The sequence below is a fragment of the Amblyraja radiata genome, chromosome 22 (assembly GCF_010909765.2).
Source record: "Amblyraja radiata isolate CabotCenter1 chromosome 22, sAmbRad1.1.pri, whole genome shotgun sequence".
NCBI lineage: Eukaryota > Metazoa > Chordata > Chondrichthyes > Rajiformes > Rajidae > Amblyraja > Amblyraja radiata.
In genome coordinates, this window is record NC_045977.1 from 20906819 (window position 1) to 20926310 (window position 19492).

Here is a 19492-nt window from a genome sequence, read left to right on the forward strand (position 1 = left end):
CTGGGAATCTATTACTCTAGCATTGTGAGGCAGCACAACTTAGACATGGAGGTAGAATTAGGCCATTTGCCCCCATTGAGTCTAGGCCTTTCGATCATGGCTGACCTAATTTTCCCTCTCAATCCCATTCTCCTGCCTTCTCCCCATAACCTTTGACGCCTTTATAAATCAAGAACCTACCAATCTCCGTTTTAAAAATACCCAAAGTCTTCACCTCTGCAGCCATCCATGGCAAGGACTTACACAGATGCACCACCGTCTGGCCAAAGGGACTTGATAGGCTAAATGGTCTTGCCAGCACTGTAGGTTTCTTTTTCACAACACTGGATGCCATTCTGCCCATCTGGCCCCATGTTAGCACCCACAGAAGCAATCCCATCAAGTCAAGTCAAGTTTATTTGTCACATACACATACGAGATGTGCAGTGAAATGAAAGTGGCAATGCTCGCATACTTTTGTGCAAAAAGACAAACAACCAAACAAACTATAAACACAATCATAACACACATATACCTTTACATAATAAATAATGGAAGGAAAAACGTTCAGTAGAGTTAGTCCCTGGTGAGATAGGCGTTTGCAGTCCGAATGGCCTCTGGGAAGAAACTCTTTCTCAACCTCTCTGTTCTCACCGCATGGCAACGGAAGCGTTTGCCTGACCGTAGCAGCTGGAACAGTCCGTTGCAGGGGTGGAAGGGGTCTCTCATGATATTGTTGGCTCTGGAGTTGCACCTCCTGATGTCTAGTTCCTGCAGGGGGGCAAGTGAAGTTCCCATAGTGCGTTCGGCCGAACGCACTACTCTCTGCAGAGCCTTCTTGTCCTTGGCAGAGCAATTCCCAAACCAGATGGTAATGTTCCCGGACAAGATGCTTTCCACCGCCGCTGCGTAGAAGCACGGGTGGGACCATCAGTCCCACCCAATTATTTCCAAGCAGCCATGCATTGTTCCTCTCTCACAAGTCCATTGGCCTCATTAGATAGAGACACGAGGAACTGCAGATGCTGAATCCTGAGCAAAACGCATACGTTTGGAGGAGCTCGGCGGGTTAGGCAGCATGAGTGGAGGGAATGGATAGATGATGTTATGGGTCGGGGCCCTGACCCCAAAATGTGGTCTATCCATTCCTTTCACAAATGCTGTCTTAACTTCCTCTTCATGCTTTTGCTATCTATCTACACAGAAGGGTAATTTACAGCAGTGACATTGACCAGCATGTCTCTGGGATGTGGGAGGAAATTGACGCAACGGGAGTAAGTCCAAGCAACCGTAGGAAGAACGTACAAACTCCACCGAGACAGCATCTAAGGTCAGGATGGTACATGGGGTATTGAGGCCATAAGGCTGTAGCCTTAACTGCTGTGTCAACTTTAGACTTTACTATAGAGATATAGCATGGAAGCAGGCCCTTCTGCCCAACATGTCATTGCTGACCAGCGAACACCTCATACGCTACCACTATCCTACTCGCTAAGGACAATTTACAATTTTACAATAGCCAATGAACCTACAAACATGTACGTCTTTGGAGCGTGGGAGCAAACCGGAGCACCTGGAGGAAACCCACGTGGTCACAGGAAGAACGTACACACTCTCTACAGACAGCACCCATAGTCAGGATGGAACCTAGGTCTCTGGCGTTGTGAGGCAGCAACTCTACCACTGCGCCGCTGTGCCACCCTGCTGCACCACTGTGTCAACCATGTGGTACAAAGTTGGCAAACACAATGTGAGTTCTGACGGAAGTCGGAAAATAGTGCATAATTGTCAAGCATGAACAAAATATCAGGTGTTTCTTCCGCTGCTGATGGTTAGAAAGAGCACACGCAGATTATAGAATCATAAAGTTACACAAAATGGAAGCAGGCCCCTCAGCCCGGAAAGTTGACTATTTGAGCTAATGCCATTTATTTGCATTTGGCCCATATCCCTCGAAACCTTTCCTATCCGTGTACCATGTCCAAACATTGTGATTGTAAAATTTGTTCCTCCAGCAGCTCATTCCATACACCTATCACCCTCCATGTGAAAAGGTTGCCCCTCAGGTACCCTTTAAATCTTTCCTCTCTCATCTTAAACATATGACCTCTAGTTTTAGACTGTCCTACCTTGACTGTGACTATTCACCTTAGCTGTGTCCCTCATAACATTATACACTGCTATGTCAGTCCTCAGCCTCCTAGGCTTCAAAGGAAAAAAAGCCCAAGTCTATCCAGTCTCCCATTATAATTAAGGATCTCCAGGTAACATCCTCCTTGTGTACCATTTCTTCTTTAGAGATACAGCGTGTAAACAGGCACTTTGGCCCACCGAGTCCGCAGCAACCAACGATCACCCCGTACACTAACATTATCCTACACACTAGGGACAATTTACAATTTTACCGAAGCCATTTAACCTGCAAACCTAAACGTCTTTGGCATGCGAGAGGAAAGCTGAACAGCCGGAGAAAATCCATGCAGTCTCACGGAGAACATACAAACTCTATACAGACGGCACCCGTAGTCAAGTTCAAACTCGGGTCTCTGCGTTAAGGTAGCAGATCACCCCACTACACCACTGTGTCACACTTCCCTACACCCTTACCAGCTTAATGACATCCTTCCTAGAGCTATGTAACTAGACTTCACTGAATATTCCAAATGTGGTCTCACCAATGTGACATGACATCCTAGCTCTGACCGATGAAGGCAAGACTGCCAAATGCCTTCTTCACGATCGAGGACCTGAGCTACACAGAAATGTGGTGCAGGCTAGGAGCGCAAGAGGCTGAGGGGTGATCTTATAGAGATGGGAATTGATATGGTAAATGCACAGTCTTTTATCCAGTCTTGGACAGGTACATGGATTGAAAATGTTTGGAGGGATATGGACCAAATGTGGGCAAATGGACTAACTTAGATGGGACAATTGGTCAACATTGACGAATTGGGCCAAATGAGTCGTAAACTCAGAGTCATACCGCATGGAAACAGACCCTTCAGCCCAACTTGTCCATGCTGAACAGGATGCTCCATGTACACTACTTCCACCTGCCCAAGTTTGAGATCCACATCCCTCTAAACCTTTCTTACCTGTTTACCTTGTCTATTCACTTTCAGGGTACTTCGTACTTGTACCCCAAAGTCTCTCCATCCGACAACACTCTCCAGAGGAAACTTCCTTTGTGTCTACCCAGGATTTCTGCCATCGTCCCAGCAAACCGCACAGGGAACACCCATCCCAAGGAACACTGCCAACAATAATGTTTCGCAACCAGAGCAGTCATTGCTGGAAACACAGATGAACAGCCGTCGAGAGAACACAAGGAACTACTGTGTCGAACCTGAAGACTGTACCGTGCACAGAGTTATTACTTCCTTTCATTCCAGCCATTCCAATGTGCTGACATTTGGGTTTGGCGTGGCAATGCTAAAATTGTTGAAAGTTAGGCTCAGAATAACAGGTTTACCCTGGTGAGCTTTGTGCACTAGTGTCAGAGAGTCTACTGTACAGAAACAGGCCGTTTGGTCCATCGCATCCACACCGAAGCAGTCACTTATACAAATCCCATTAAGGTTGAGGTTTAGTATTGTCAGATACTGTGGTACAGTAAAAAGCTTTGTTCAGCCTGCTGTCCCATCAGATCATGTAATACGATGCATGAATACAATTAAGTCAAACTTAATAGGCAATAGACAGTAAGTACAATAGGTAGATTTTTCTCTGTAACTGTCGTGCTACAACAGTGTAAAACATTTTCCTCTCTGTTATCAGGCTTCTGAATGGTCTTTCTATAAGCTAGGGTATAGTCCAATTCCCCTCTCCCCCATTGTGGACATTAGTCTTTGTCTATGGAAATGATGCACTACTATGCTGAGAACTATATTCTGCACTCTGTACTTCCTCCACTCTATCTATTGTACTTGAGTTTGACTTGATTGTCTTGACTTGGGGATGGGTGTTCCCTGTGTAGTTTGCTGGGATGGTTGAAGAAACACTTGCTGGCACAAAGAAGGTTTCCTCTGGAGAAAGCTGCAGGACAGAGACTTTGGGGTATGTTCATAGTCCCCTGAAAGTGGGTACACGTGCAGACAAGGTAGACAGGTTGTTCTTCAGTTTGACTTGATTGTGTCTATGTAATGTTTTTATCTGTTTGGATAGCATGCAAAACAGAGCTTTTCATTACACCTCAGTACATATAACTATAATAAACATAAACCTAACTATAGGGTGGCACAGTGGCACAGCTGGTAGAGCTACTGACTAACAGTGCCAGAGATCCAGGTTCAATACTGACATGGAAGAATTGGAAATGGAAATATATCTAAAGTGTATGAATTCCAATCATTCCAGCCCACTGATAGCTATGACTCGGAACTTCTCTCTTTCTCTCTAAGATGCTCCTTGAATTTAGCTCTTTGTACGAGATTTTGGTTCCCCTACTCACAAAGTTTTTAGTTTAGTTTAGAGATATAATGTGGAAATGTTATCCCAGTTTCACATCCTACACACTGGGGACGATTTACAGAAGCTAATTAACCTACAAACCTGAGATAGACACAATATACTGGAGTAACTCAGTGGGTCAGGCAGCATCTCTGGAGAACACGGATAGGCGAAGTTTCAGATGACTCACGTGACGTGAAATGGCACCTATCCAGTTTCTCCAGAGATGCTGCTTGACTCGCTAAGTTACTCCAGCATATATTGTGTGCATCTTTAGTACTTTTCTTGCAACCTACAAACCTGTACCTCTTTGGTAAGTGGGAGGAAACCAGTGTGCTTGGAGGAAACACACGTGATCACAGGGAGAACGTACAACTCCACACAGAGAGCGCATGTAGACCGGAATGAACCCGGGTGTCTGACGGTGTAAGGCACAACTCCATCATTGCGTCACCATACCGCAAAGCTTCTTCTGTCCTGGGAGATATTTGGGGATGTGAAATTATCCAAGTTGTTGCTGTAAATGGCAGGAGTCTGAAACAGAAACAGAAAATGTTACTAACGTTCAAAAGTTTAATCAATCTGAGCTAAAGGAACAGATAATACAGTGATATATTTACATGTAGATTGTTTGTCTGTAAAAATAAAATCTCAATCTTTGGAGTATTGGGTTCCGTTTTGGTCACCCTTCTGTTGGAAGGGTGATGTTAAGCTGGAAAGAGTGCAGAGAAGATTTACAACGATTTCGCCAGGACTCGATGGCCTGAGCTACAGGGAGAGGCTGGGCGGGCTAAGACTTTATTCCTTGGACAGCTGGATGTTGATGGATCATCTTATAGAGGTGTATAAAATTATGAGGAGAAAAGATAGGGTAAATATAGTGTCTTTTATGCAGAACAAGGGAATTAAGAACCAAGGGAAATTGGTTTCAGGTTACAGGGGAAAGATTTATTGGCAACATAAAAACATTTAAAAGGCATTTGGAGAAGTACATGGATAGGAAAGGTTTTGAGGGATATTGGCCAAATGAGCCAATGTAACTCCACTTTTTAACAAAGGAGAGATAAATCAGGAAATTATAGACCAATTAGCCTTACATTGGTAATGGGGAAGATGCTTGAGTCGATTATTAAAGATGTTATAGCAGCACATTTGGAAAGTAGTGACAGGATCGGTCAAAGTCAACATGGATTTATGAAGGGGAAATCATGCTTGACTAATCTTCTGGAATTTTTTGAGGATGTAACAAGTAGAATGGATAAGGGAGAGCCAGTAGATGTGGTGTATCTGGACTTTCAAAAAGCCTTTGACAAGGTCCCACACAAGAGTTTAGTGTGCAAAATTAGAGCACATGGTATTGGGGGTAGGGTATTGACATGGATAGAGAACTGGTTGGCAGACAGGAAGCAAAGAGTAGGAATTAACAGGTCAGAATGACAGGCAGTGACTAGTGGGGTTCCGCAAGGCTTGGTGCTGGGACCCCAATTATTCACAATATATATTAACGATTTAGACGAAGGAAATAAATGTGACATCTCCATGTTTGAGATGACACAAAGTTGGGTGGCTGTGTGAGCTGCGAGGAGGACGCTATGAGGCTGTAGGGTGACTTGGATAAGTTGGATGAGTGGGCAGATGCATGGCAGATGCAGTTTAATGTGGATAAATGTGAGGTTATCTACTTTGGTGGCAAGAACAGGAAGGCAAATTATTATCTGAATGGTGTCAGATTAGGAAACGGGGAGGTGCAACGAGACCTGGGTGTGCTTGTACATCAGTCACTGAAAGTAAGCATGCAAGTACCGCAGGCAGTGAAGAAAGCTAATGGCATGTTGGCCTTCATTGCGAGAGGATTTGAGTTTGGGAGCAAGGAGCTCCTACTGCAGTTGTACAGGGCCTTGATGAGACCGCACCTGGAGTATTGTGTGCAATTTTGGTCTAATTTGAGGAAGGACATTATTGCTATTGAGGGAGTGCAGCATAGGTTCGCCAAGTTAATTCCCGGGATGACGGGACTGACATATGATGAAAGAATGGGTCGACTGGGCTTGTATTCACTGGAATTTAGAAGGTTGAGAGGAGATCTTACAGAAGCATATAAAATTCTTAAAGGATTGGACAGGCTAGATGCAGGAAAAAATGTTCCCGATTTTGGGGGAGTCTAGAACCAGGTGTCACGGTTTAAGAATAAGGAGTAGGCCATTTAGGACTGAGATGAGGAAAAAGTTTTTCACCCAGAGAGTTGTGAATCTGTGAAATTCTCTGCCCCAGAAGGCAGCAGAGGCCAATTTACTTGATGTTTTCAAGAGGGATAGATTTAGCTATTAGGGCTAAAGGAATCAAGAGATATGGGGAGAAAGCTGAAACGGGGTATTGATTTTAAGATGATCAGCTATGATCATATTGAATGGCTTGAAGGGTCGAATGCCCTACTCCTGCACCTATTTGTCTATGTTTCTATGTAGGCAAGCGGGACGAGTGTATATGGGGTGTCTTGGCATGTATGTGTAAGTTGCAACAAAGGTCCCGTTTCCATGCGTATGACTGTAACTTGAGCGTTAACTTTGCTGCTCTTGTTGCTTAATCCTTACCTCTCCTGATCTGGCGATGATGCGATAGCACTCTTGAATCTAAATCGGTAGATTGCCGATACATTTCCATTCCAGAGTGCAAAAATCCATGGCAGTTCTAAGCAAAGATTATAGAGGATTATATAATCTTTGGTTCTAAGAAAGTGCTGTATTGTCCCAGGTGCTGGCTTTTAAGTCCTGCTCAATCCCTATATGTAAAACAATCCTGTGATACTATTTCAAAGAAGAGCAATGATGTTCGACACAATATTTCCTTTTAATCAACGTCATTGAAACAGATGGAAACAATAAGGAACTACAGATGCCTGAATCTTAAGAAAACCACGAAGGCAAAACACAAAGATCCTTCCAAACCAAACCATCGCCTGTGCTGTCCCTCCACAGATTCTGCCTGGCCAGCTGTTTTCCTCCAGCATTTTATGTTTTGCTTATGGAAGCAGATAACAGATATAATCACATCATTTACAGCAGCCTGCCACATTTATGGTTGACTACTGTATTTCCTATATTGACAATGATGGTTACAGTTGAAACTTGTTCATTGGTTAAAATAAATGCTTCTGAAAGCGATTAAAAAAATTTAAGTATTTTGTCTTTTAATCACTGGCGCCTAGAACCTGCTGCAGATTTGACCTTGAAAATCCCAGCATTTCCTACCGCTGCCATTATTAATTATGCTTCCAGTTGACAAGTCTCAATCTCTGGAATTCCCTCCCTAAATCTCTGCTCTTCTCTACTCCTCTTTAAAATGATAAGAATAATTAACTATGGATTGAAAGCAAGTATTCCTACTGGTTGGAATTGTCTATGGTTATTGGTTATTATTACGTGTCACGTGTACCGAGATAAATGAAAATGTTTTACCCCATCAAATCCAACACTACACATGAATACATTCAACCCAGACACAATTACAACAGGTAGAGCAAAGAGAAAATACCAGAGTGCAGAATCTAATTGCTGGAATAACTCAACGGGTCAGGCAGCATCCCTGGAGATCATACATAGGCGAAGTTTTGGGTTAGAATGAAAACCCTTCTTTAGAAAGAGGAGTTGACCTTGCAGCACCTCCAAACTCTTCTGCTGTTCAGTGAGATCATGGCTGGTCAGATCTTGGCCTCAGTTCCACCTTCCTTACCAGTTCCCCATATCGATTGGTTCCCACATAAACCAAAAACCTGTCCATCATGAAAATATTGAATTGCTCTTCTTCCAGAATTTTGCGGGGTAGATTGATCCAAAGATTCCTTACCTTTCAGGAGAAGGAAATCCCTCTTCACATTTGCAATAAATTGGCAAACCCTTGTTGTGAACCAGTGCCCATTAATTTTCTCTCTCAGCATTCACCCCTCAGAGTTTATTCACTCAGAGGGTGGTGAGTAAAAGGACAAGCTGCAAGAGGAGGTAGTTGAGGCAGGTACACTAACAACTTTTAAACCAATTGAGCTGGGTATGTGGATTGGAAAGATTTAGAGCAATATGGGCCAAACGCAAACAAAATAGGACTAGCTTAGATGGAGCATCTTGGTTGGCATGTCAAGTTGGGTTGAAAGGGCCTGTTTCCATGCTGTATGATTATGACTCTTATTTAGATTATGGGCAGTGATCACGATTTGTATTAAGTATATCAGATTCACTAACACCACAGGGAAAGTAATCACGAGGGTCCACTTCAGTCTGAAGAAGGGTCTCTCCCCGAAACGTTACCCATTCTTTCTCTCTAGAGATGCTGCCTGTCCCGCTGAGTTGCTCCAGCATTTTGTGTCTACCCAGGGTCCATCTCAAACTCTACTTCCTAAGGCCAAAGAGATTCTTCCCAAACACAGTGTGGATTCCATCAATCCAGAGGCACACTGGACATAGAACAATACAGCACAGGAATGTCCATGCTGAACATGATGCAGAGTTAAACTATCATCTGTAATCTAGTCTAGCTGCAAGTTGCAGTAGTTGTCCGGCTGCAAGATGCAGCAGCAGTCTAGTCTAGTTCCAAGATGCATCAGTGGTCTAGTTGCAAGATGCATCACTCAGAGGCCAAGCTCTAGGATATCATCAACACTTTCACCGAAGCATAAAAGGGAATGGGCATCACACAATGCCCACAGGACAAAGATCCTCACTGTGTTCACTGTACCACACATCCCCTCAGCGATATTAGATTCACAGTGAACCACCTGTAAGATGAGACAGAGATTGATGAAGAAATTCAACACCACCTTTAATGCACCAGGAAAGCCGTGGGTGAGTGAGGAAAACGGTATTTAAGACCTCTCATCTGACATAAAACACCTGGTCTACAAGGCAGCACTGATACAGGCCCTACAATTTTTGTTTCCAAGATTTTAAGACTTTAAAATGTTTTAAGATCATTACAGGTGAAATGTGGATATTCAATAAAATAATTTCTGAGGATGGGGAGGTGAAATGGTGGGAATTACGTCATTATGACATACTTGCATATGCATAATTCAGAGCCCGGAGCAAAGTCGTAGTTGACTCCTTGACTGATGAATATCCCAGCATTGGGCTCACATTAAATATCAACAAGGCAGCTTGCTCCCACTACACACCAATAACCTTGTTTGAAGAACGGCACAGTGATGCAGTTGCTTGATAGGGCCAAAGACCCGGGTTCAATCCTAATTATGGGTGCTATTTGTAAGGAATTTGTACGTTCTCCCTGTAACCGCAAGTTTTTTCTCGGGGTGCTCATATTTATTCACACTCAAAAGACGTACAGGTTTGTAGGTAAATTGTCTTTTGTAAATTGGCCCCAGTGAGTAGGATAGTGCCAGTGTACAGGGTGATCATTGGTCAGTGTGGATTCAGTGGGCCGATGGGCCTATTTCCACGCTGTATCTCTAACGTGTCTAAGGAAAATTCCAACCCAAAACATCACCTATCCATGTTCCCCAGGGATGCTGCCTGACCTGTTGAATTACTCCAGCATTTTGTGGCTTTCCTTACCAATAACCCAGATCCATAACAAGGCCATGACATTATGAACAATTACGACATAATCAGGAGCCACCTCTGAGTGGATCAAATCTTCATAATAAAAATTAATGCGGCCCGATCTGCTGAGTATTATAGCCAAATTGATTATAAGCCGATTTATTTCCAGAACTAGATACAAGATACATTACAAGATTTTCAACCTTTTTTTATTTTTTTAGTATGTTTTAAAGTCTGTATTTAATGTTTCTTTGTGTGTTTTGTGTGGGGGGTGGTGTGGGGGGGGTGAGGGGGAAACCGCTTCGGTCGCCTCCTCCACGGAGAGGCGAGTTTTTCCAGGTCGCCTCCCCCGTGGCCTAACATCAAGGATCGACGCGGCCTTTCCCGGAGACACGCCCGGGGCTTCAGCGGCGGGCGCAGCGTGGACTCTCGGCGTTGAGCGGGTGAGCCCTCGCTGGGGCTCGCTGGAGGGGAGCGCTCCGTTTCGCTGGCCCGGGGCAGCCGGCAGCCTGAAGTCGCAGCCTGAAGTCGCGGTCTGCAGAGCTCCAGCTGGTGCGGCGTCTACAGCCCGGGATCTCACGTTGGGGACCCGGGGGAAGAAGAAGCCATCACTGCCGGCCCGCGGCCGACTTCTACCGCGGGTCCGGCATGGACTTACCATCACCCCTGGAGGGGAGCTTCGACCGCCGGCCCTGCAGTCTACGGTGCTTCTGGCTGCGGCGGGGACTTTAAACCTTGACCGCCGGCCTGCGGCCTACAACAACTTAAAGCCGCGGTCTCCGGTGAGGAAGAGCCGATCCTGGACTGACTCTGGACTCTGGTCCTGACCACGGGGGGGAAATGGAGGAGGACTGGCCAAATTTTGTGCCTTCCACCACAGTGATGAATGCTGTGGTGGATGTTTGTGTTACAGTTTTATTGTGGTTGTGTGTTCTTTATTATTGTATCGCTGCAGACAACCCAAATTTCCACCAGCCTGGCTGTGTGGCAATAAATTATATCTAATCTAATCTAATCTAATTATATCTAATCTAATCTAATCTAAGATACAAGATACATTTATTTGTCACATGTGCCAGTTGGCACCGTGAAATGTGTGTTCACCCTACAGCCATACAATTAAAATAAAGTACACAACACACGATAGAGTCCAACACAAAACATCCCCACACAGCAGAATCAAAGTTTCCCACTGTGAGGGAAGGCACCAAAGTCAGTCCTCTTCCTCTGTTGTTCTTAATTTTCACCCATGGTCGGGGCCTCCCGAGCCCTTCGCAGTCACCGCTACGGGTGGCCCGATATTCAGGCCTGCTCGCAAAGGGTCTCAGGACTCCGCGATGTTGAGGTCAGCGCCGCCCGCGTTGGGAGCTCTTCAAACCTCAGCTCCACGATGTTGGAACAGCGGGCCCAGCACTCCGGAGCTTCAAACGGCGATCCAGGTAGGTATCGCTCCGCTCCGCGGTGAATCCAGCGCTGCGATTCCGCTGCTGAAGTTCTGGTCTGGGACCCCGGCAGGAAAGGCCGCTCCGATCCAGGTAGTAGGCCGCAAAGAGGGGGGCGAGGACGCGACTCGGAGAATAGTCGCGTCCTTGCCAGGAAGCGACTAAGAAGTGGTTTCCCCCTTACCCTACCCCCCTCCCCCACATAAGAAAAGTAAAGAAACTCCAAACACACACTTTTAAGACAAACTAAAATTAAAAAAAGATAGAAAAAAACGGACAGGCTGTAGGCAGAGGCTGCCTTCAATGCGGCGCCCCTTGTGTAGGTGATTATGGAAATTTATTCAGGAAATAACAAGCGGAAAATAAAGCTGTTTTTTTTGTTTGTTTTTAAAAAAAATTATTTTATTTTTATTAGCAATACAGTAAATTACATTAATACACATCACATATATCTTATTACATTATGTTGTACCACTTCGTTTTTTGAGCTTTAAAAAAGATAGAAATAAAAGAAGTAAGGAAAGTGAGCAAGAATCGTGAAGGTGCAGGAAAGTGTTGGGAGAAGAGAGCCCTTTAGGGAAGAACTTAGAGAAGGAAGTAAAGAAAGGAAATAAGACCCTAGAAAGAAAAGAAAAAAAGAAGAAAGGAAAAACAATCGCTCTATTATAACACAAAACTCCGCAAAAAAGGATATACCAACCGTGTTTTTATTAAAAATTTATTTTATACCCCCCGTTACCAGTTCCTGGTACCCTTTATATTTTAACTTACTATTGCACCTTATGCTTGTAATAGTTCCGTAAATGCAGACCACGTCTTTTGGAAGTGATCTGCTTTGCCTGCTAGGAGGAGTCTTATCTCTTCCAAGTGTAGTGTTTCGAACATATTTGAAATCCACATTTTTATTGTTGGTATTGGAACATTTTTCCAAAATTTGAGTATAAGCTTTTTTCCCATTATTAGCCCATAATTAAGTAAGTTCTTTTGAAACACATTTAGTTCGGGGTTACCTTCCGATATACCAAAAATGATCCAAAAAAAAAAAAGCTGTTTTCGAAAAAAAGGCTAGATTGTTTCTATGTAACCTTCTCACAGTAATCCAACACCATTTTGGTAAGAGAATGGGGTATGATTACTGATTTTCTCACCAAAATGGTGTCTGATTACTGTGTGGAAGTTACATGGAAACAATCTGGACTGTGTGTTTTAATTTCAAGACAGCTTTTTTTCTGCTTGTCATTTCCCGAAAAAAAAGTTTGTCAGTTTCACCACCAGCGGCCATTGAAATTGACAAGCAATTGCTTCCATTGACACATAGAGCATAGAACACTGAAATGTACAACACAGGAACAGGCCCTTCGATCTACAATTTCTGAGTAATGATACTCTCAAACAATGCCTTTAGTATTTTTAACCGTAAACAAATAAATTTGTGGCTTTTAAAAGGACCTTTAGTTTTGAACATCCTTTGGGAGAATTTTGTTTTACTGCGAATCTGAAACTCTCTAGCCTCCCAACACCTTTTTCCCGATTGACACAATATTTTTACAACATGATTTTCAATAACAAAAGGTTTCTTAGGAATGCAACCAGCAGAACAACCTGTACTTCAGAGACATGGATGTCAAATGTCAGGACTTTAAACGCTGGAGAATTACACCCAATGCTATCTCCACAAAATCTTCTAAATCCATTGGCACTATTGTTGAAAGATTGTTAGTATCTTCTTGCAGGCCAACAGCCAAAGGTTTGAGGCTCTAATTACATTCACTTAAGCCCTTGGGCAGGTTACATAGTTCGCATACCCAAGATCAGACTCCTGAAACAGGAACCCTGGTCTGAGATCCATTACAGCAAGGCATTTTCCAAAGGAAATGCTTCAAGGATAGTCTCAAAAAAATTGCAAAATCTTCACCAGTGCATGGAAATCACTGGCCTGTGATCATTGAAAGTGGAGGTTATTGTGCCTCCTTGACCAAAGGACTGAGCATGTGGATTGTGAAAATGGTGCTAAAGCCTGGCGCCTCTTGCATGCAATCTCAGTGGACTATTTCTATACGCTTTATACTAAATCGTTAGTCGGGGATTCTCCTTAGGTATGGCGATACTTTACTGAACTGTATGCAAAAAAGAATTTCAATAGACAATAGGGGCAGGAGTAGGCCATTCGGCCCTTCGAGCCACTATTCAATGTGATCATGGCTGATGATCCCCAATCAGTATTCCTTTCCTGCCTTCTCCCCATATCCCCTGACTCCGCTATCTTTAAGAGCCCTATCTAGCTCTTTCTTGAAAGTATCCAGAGAACCGGCCTCCACCACCCTCTGAGGCAGAGAATTCCACAGACTCACAACTCTCTGTGTGAAAAAGTGTTTCCTCATCTCCGTTCTAAGTGGCTTACCACTTATTCTTAAACAGTGGCTCCTGGTTCTGGACTCCCCCAACATCGGGAACATGTTTCCTGCCTCTAGCGTGTCCAAACCCTTAATAATCTTATATGTTTCAATAAGATAGCCTCTCATCCTTCTAAACTCCAGAGTATACAAACCAAGCCGCTCCATTCTCTCAGCATATAACAGTCCAGCCATCCCGGGAATTAACCTTGTAAACCTACGCTGCACTCCCTCAATAGCAAGAATGTCTTTCCTCAAATTAGGGGACCAAAACGGCACACAGTACTCCAGGTGTGGTCTCACGAGGGCCCTATACAACTGCAGAAGGACCTCTTTGCTCCTATACTCAACTCCTCTTGTTATGAAGGCCAACATGCCATTCGCTTTCTTCACTGCCTACTGTACATGCATGCTTACTTTCATTGACTGATGAACAAGGACCCCCAGATCCCGTAGTACTTCCCCTTTTCTCAACTTGACACCATTTAGATAATAATCTGCCTTCCTGTTTTACTGCCAAAGTGGATAACCTCACATATATCCACATAATACTGCATCTGCCCACTCACCCAACTGTCCAAGTCACCCTGCCTTCTCATAACATCCTCCTCACAGTCACACTGCCACCCGCCTTTGTGTTATCTGTAAATTTGCTAATGTTACTTTGAATCCCTTCATCTAAATCATTGATGTATATTGTAAATAGCTGCGGTCCCAGCACCAAGCCTTGCGGTACCCCACTAGTCACTGCCTGTCATTCTGAAAGGGACCCGTTAATCCCTACTCTTTGTTTCCTGTCTGCCAACCAATTTTCTATCCATGTCAGCACTCTTACCCCAATACCATGTGACATAATTTTGCCCACTAATCTGCTATGTGGGACCTTATCAACAGCTTTCTGAAAGTCCAGGTACACTACATCCACTGGCTCTCCTGTGTCCATTTTCCTAGTTACATCCTCAAAAAATTCCAGAAGATTAGTCAAGCATGATTTCACAGTACATCTGTACATGTGATAATAAAGAACCATTGACCAAGACCACAAATAATTCCAGAGAATTGTGGATGCAGCCCAGACTATCACACAAATCATCCTCCCTTCCATTGACCTTCTACACTTCACACTGCTCAGCTGTTTCAGGCAGTGACGTGCGGTGAGGTCAATGGCTGGGGAGGCACTGACTTCCACCCCATCCTAACTTAGTTCTGTGTGTGTGTTAGTTGTATGTGTGTTAGGTGATGTGTGTGTGTTAGTTGTGTGTGTGTGTGTGTGTTAGTTGTCTATGCGTGATGTGTCTGGGAGGAAAGGAGAGAAGGGAGGGAGGGAGAGAAGGGAGGGAGGGAGAGAAGGGAGGAATGAGAGAAGGGAGGGAGGGAAGCAGAGAAAGAAAGAAGGGAGGAAGGGAAGATAGGGAAGGAGAGAAGGGAGGGAGAGGGCCGGCGACGGGAATGGATGCCGGGATCCCGAGCCGAGAGTAGATTACTCCAGCGTGGGGCCCAATTGGGAACTCTCAGCGGCCCAGAGCCTCCGAATTGGCCCTAACAAATCAACCTACCAGTCTGCGCCGCTGCTGCTGAAGCTAGCTAACGTGGAGCGAGAGCGAGGCAGCGTCAATTACGTGAGCCTACATAATTGACACTCGCTCTCCCTCCACTTGGCTCAAGACACGCCCCTTTGTGAGGCAGACGTGATCGCTGCCTCCCCTGGTGCTTTTTCATTGCAGTTTTATGAAGAGACCAGCGAGCATAAATGTAATATATTTATATGTGAAATAAGCTACCTGGACTATGGAAGGCAAGGACATGTAATGAAGGGATCTCCAAACATTACATTGGTGACATAGAGATAGTAACAGGCACACGCTTATTGCCCGCGCTCCATAGTTTCTGAGAGGCTCAGCTCGTCGCTGCCTCACCTCTCATCTCTCCCTGTATTTGCAGCAGAGCTGCGAAAATGTGGCGATTTTGACTATAAAAAATTATTAGATTCATATAGAAATGACATTTATAACACAGATCAGTAGAAAAATCTTTATATTTATTTTATTTTATTATTATTTTTCTTTACTTTTCTTAACAGCTATTTTCATTGGGCGTATGACAGGTGAGGTTCTGCCTCCCCTGACCGCACGTCCCTAGTTTCAGGCAACTGAACCATCCTCTCACCAACTAGAGAGCGGTCCTGACCTACCACTGGAGATGCTCGGACTATCTTTAATCGGAACTCTCTGCACTTTACCTTGCACTAAATGTTATTCCCTTTATCCTGTATCTGTACACTGTGGACGACTTGATTGTAATCATGTATAGTCTTTCCGCTGACCGAATAGCATGCAACAAAAATCTTTTCATTGTACCTTGGTACACGTGACAATAAACTAAACTAAACCTGTCCAAATGTCTCTTAAACGTTGTTATTTAGTTTAGTTTCATTTATTGTCAAGGTACAGTGAAATGCTTTTTTGTTGCGTGCTAACCAGTCAGCGGAAAGACTGTATAGGGAGGTTGCACGCAGTTGAGGTCACGACCCGTAACCCGTACTGTTGCCATACAACGCCAACTGGAGTACACGCGGTGAACTGCAGGTAAGCATTTATTATGGCTGTCAGCACAGCGGGCCCTTCTTCTAGCCCAGCATCCGGACTGGTTGCACACCCGCGGACCTCAGGCCGTCTATCCCCATGGCCAGGGGTGGGAGGAGGAAGGGGTAGGGCGGAGGTTGGGGGGGGGAGAAGAAAGAGGTCGGGGTGCCGATGCAGTGCGGTCAGTGACTCTGGGTGGGCGGAGGGAGCAGACCGTCCCCAACTCTGCTGCAGCTGAAGTTGCCTGGAGCCGCGGCCTCACCTCACCCGGCCCTGACCCGGCCCCGCTCGGCCCCGGCCCGGCTCGGACCCGGCCCCCTGTGTGGGCGCTGCCGACCCACAGCCCAGTGACAGTGCGGCCCACAGAGGGAGACGGGGCGGAGGGCAGCCGTGGCCGGACAGCGCTGATCCGGGGGGGAGAGTGGGGGCTGTCCCGAGGGATGTGCTCCTTCGGCCGCTTACACCTTGGTGCTCGGGTTCAGAGCAAACCTTCCCGCTTTCAATGACAGCACCCACAAATATTTATAGCACACAAAATGATAATTTTAGCGTTTTTTAACAGGTAAGAAGGTACACGTTCCGTGTGTTAAGTGTGTGCCGGAAGCTGCCATGTCCTCCACATGGATTGAGCTGCTCCATGTGTCACGCCCTTTGACCCGATGACCTTACGTGCAACCCCCCTATATGATCTCAATTGAGCCGTCCACAGAGTACAGATACATGATAAAGGGAATAAGGTTCAGTGCAAGGTAAAGTCCAGTAAATATCGATTAATGATAGTCCAAGGGTGAGGTAGTTGCGAGGTCAGGACCACTCTCTACATGTCGGTAGGATGGTTCAGTCACCTGATAACATCTGGGAAGTATGTAGGAAAACTGCAGATGCTGGTTCACACCGACGATAGACCTTCCTCGTTCATAGTAACATATGAGGCATAATAGTACCTGCATCATTTATCTGACAAAGGGTCTCGACCCGAAACGTCCCCATTCCTTCTCTCCAGAGATGCTGCCTGACCCGCTGAGTTACTCCAGCATTTTGTGTGTCTACCTTTCATTTATCCACCACTTGCCTCTTACTCAGCCGCTGCGTTTAGTCCATCACTCTGTGTTTCGAACAAGGGGACTACAATCCCCGGGCGGCATTGCGGCCAAGACGCGCGTGGATGGGTTTACGGTTGGGACACCCGGCGCCTGCGCTGTGGGGGCCGGGGAGGGAGTGGGGGGCGGGGGGAGAGCGGGTGACGTCAGCGGGGAGCTGGCGGCGGGCAGAAGTTTGACAGGAGCTCGAGCAGTCGCGCGGTCGAGCGGCCGGCCGTCGGATCTCCTCAGCGAACCGACGACTTCGTTTACCCCCCCCCCCCCCTTGTTAAACTCAACACCCTTTCCTCAGACAACACCTTTCGGTGGCTATCGTTTTGTTTTTTTCGGTTTAATTTTGCGAGCGGTTTAAGAAAAGAACTATGTCTCGCAAACCCGAGGATATCAACAGGCTCACGGAGAGCACGTACAAGGTGAGGACCCCCAGCAAAAAAAAAAACATGCTTTTAAACTAAAATATTTGTAATAAAATAGTTTTTGTTCATTATCTGGTAAAGGCCGGCGGCGTTTTTGTTGTGGGGTGGTGGCACAGGTGAGTTGTTGCAGGTGAGGATTCACCTGAGGAAGGTGGGTGGGCTGCTTAATAAAATACAACCTTAAATAAACTTACTTTAACAATCATAATTAAGCTCACCGTATGTGGATCTGTCTCGTTTCATAGAGCTGGGAATGTGATGAAACTGATGATAGGTATTAAAAGGGCTGGGTATCGCTTCTCACTCTGTGTACTACACCTACCTGTTTAGTCACCTTTTCGTGCTGGGTGTATTTGCGGACGTGGAGAGGCAACAAAAGTGGGGTTTATTATGTCGCAGTTATGACTTTTTTTCCTCTCTCAAAGTTCGCCAAAGGCAGTCTTCTGAAGCTTCTCTTCCATAACAGAGGCAACTTTGTACTAAGTGTAAAAGCTGAAACTAAGGGTTTACGTTTGCATTATCCGCAACAATTTAATTTCCACATAAATGCCCCTCCCAACAAAAAAAACTTTTCAAGTCTGAAGAAGGGCCCTGGTTGCAAATATCACCTATGTTCTCTATGACCTGCTGTGTTACTCCAGCACTTTGTGTCTTTTATATAAACCAGCATCTGCAGTTCCTTATGTCTCCATAAAGTTTTACAACTTTTAAAATGCCTAGTAGGATCTGTATGTGGTAACTCAGCCTGTTCCTTGGATATCTGAATTGGAAAAACATGCATGGAGTTAAAGGATACTGCACAATATGCTTCCTGATCTGCTGAGATACTCCTGCATTTTGTTTTACCCAAGTTAAAAGTGCGATTTGGATGTTAGAGTGTTTTTCACACCATGATGTCTCAAAGCACTTCACATCCAATGAAGTCCTTTTGTTGTCATGTCGCATACACAGCACGGTCCCATAATATGATTATATTCTCTGTTATTAGTTAACAGTTATTCTGTTTTTGCTGTTGCTGGTTGAGTGTTAAATATTAACCAGATGCCAGGGGTAATTCCCATGCTCTTTCATAAATATTCTGCCAAGGCATCTCTTGCAATCGTCTGAGAAAGTTTAGGGAGCTATGTTAAAATTTAATCGAGAAGATTATACTTCCTACAGAAGTTCATAACAATCTGGTCGGATCTCTTGATTCTTAGGTTGTTGAGGTGAACTTGAACCAGCATAAGTAGGCTGTGCAATTGGTTGGGATTGTCACCACATAATTATCTATTTAAAGCAAAAAATATTTTTATTGCTTTAAAGCACACACCTTTGGTCTTGGCAAATTAGTTTAGTTGCTTTGGATCCACCAAGGGAAGAACTACAGAGGAGCTGATTAATTCATCTAGTCATAGTGCAATGCAGCTTTGATATATGTTTGTGTGAACATTTAAAAATTTCCAAGTCACTGTATTCTAGTTTGAACCATAAACGGGTTATATATTTATAGAGATTATCTCTCCAAGGACATGGAGATCTGCCTATTCCATTATTTTTGTATAGTGGGGTGAAGTTTTGCAATTGAATGAATTGATGTCAGCAT

At 44.7% G+C, this 19492-nt stretch overlaps 1 protein-coding gene across 2 annotated transcripts in view; it reads left to right on the plus strand.

Annotated features, from left to right (window-relative positions):
- Nucleotides 1-17647: 17647 nt before the first annotated feature.
- The window catches only part of baiap2l1 (BAR/IMD domain containing adaptor protein 2 like 1), a 99642-nt gene continuing 97797 nt past the window's right edge, over nt 17648-19492 (plus strand). For both annotated transcript variants that reach the window (XM_033040555.1, XM_033040556.1), the window contains exon 1: nt 17648-17904. In XM_033040555.1, the coding sequence (XP_032896446.1) occupies nt 17854-17904 (51 nt within the window). In that variant the 5' untranslated portion in view covers nt 17648-17853. The remainder of the gene's footprint in view (nt 17905-19492) is intronic.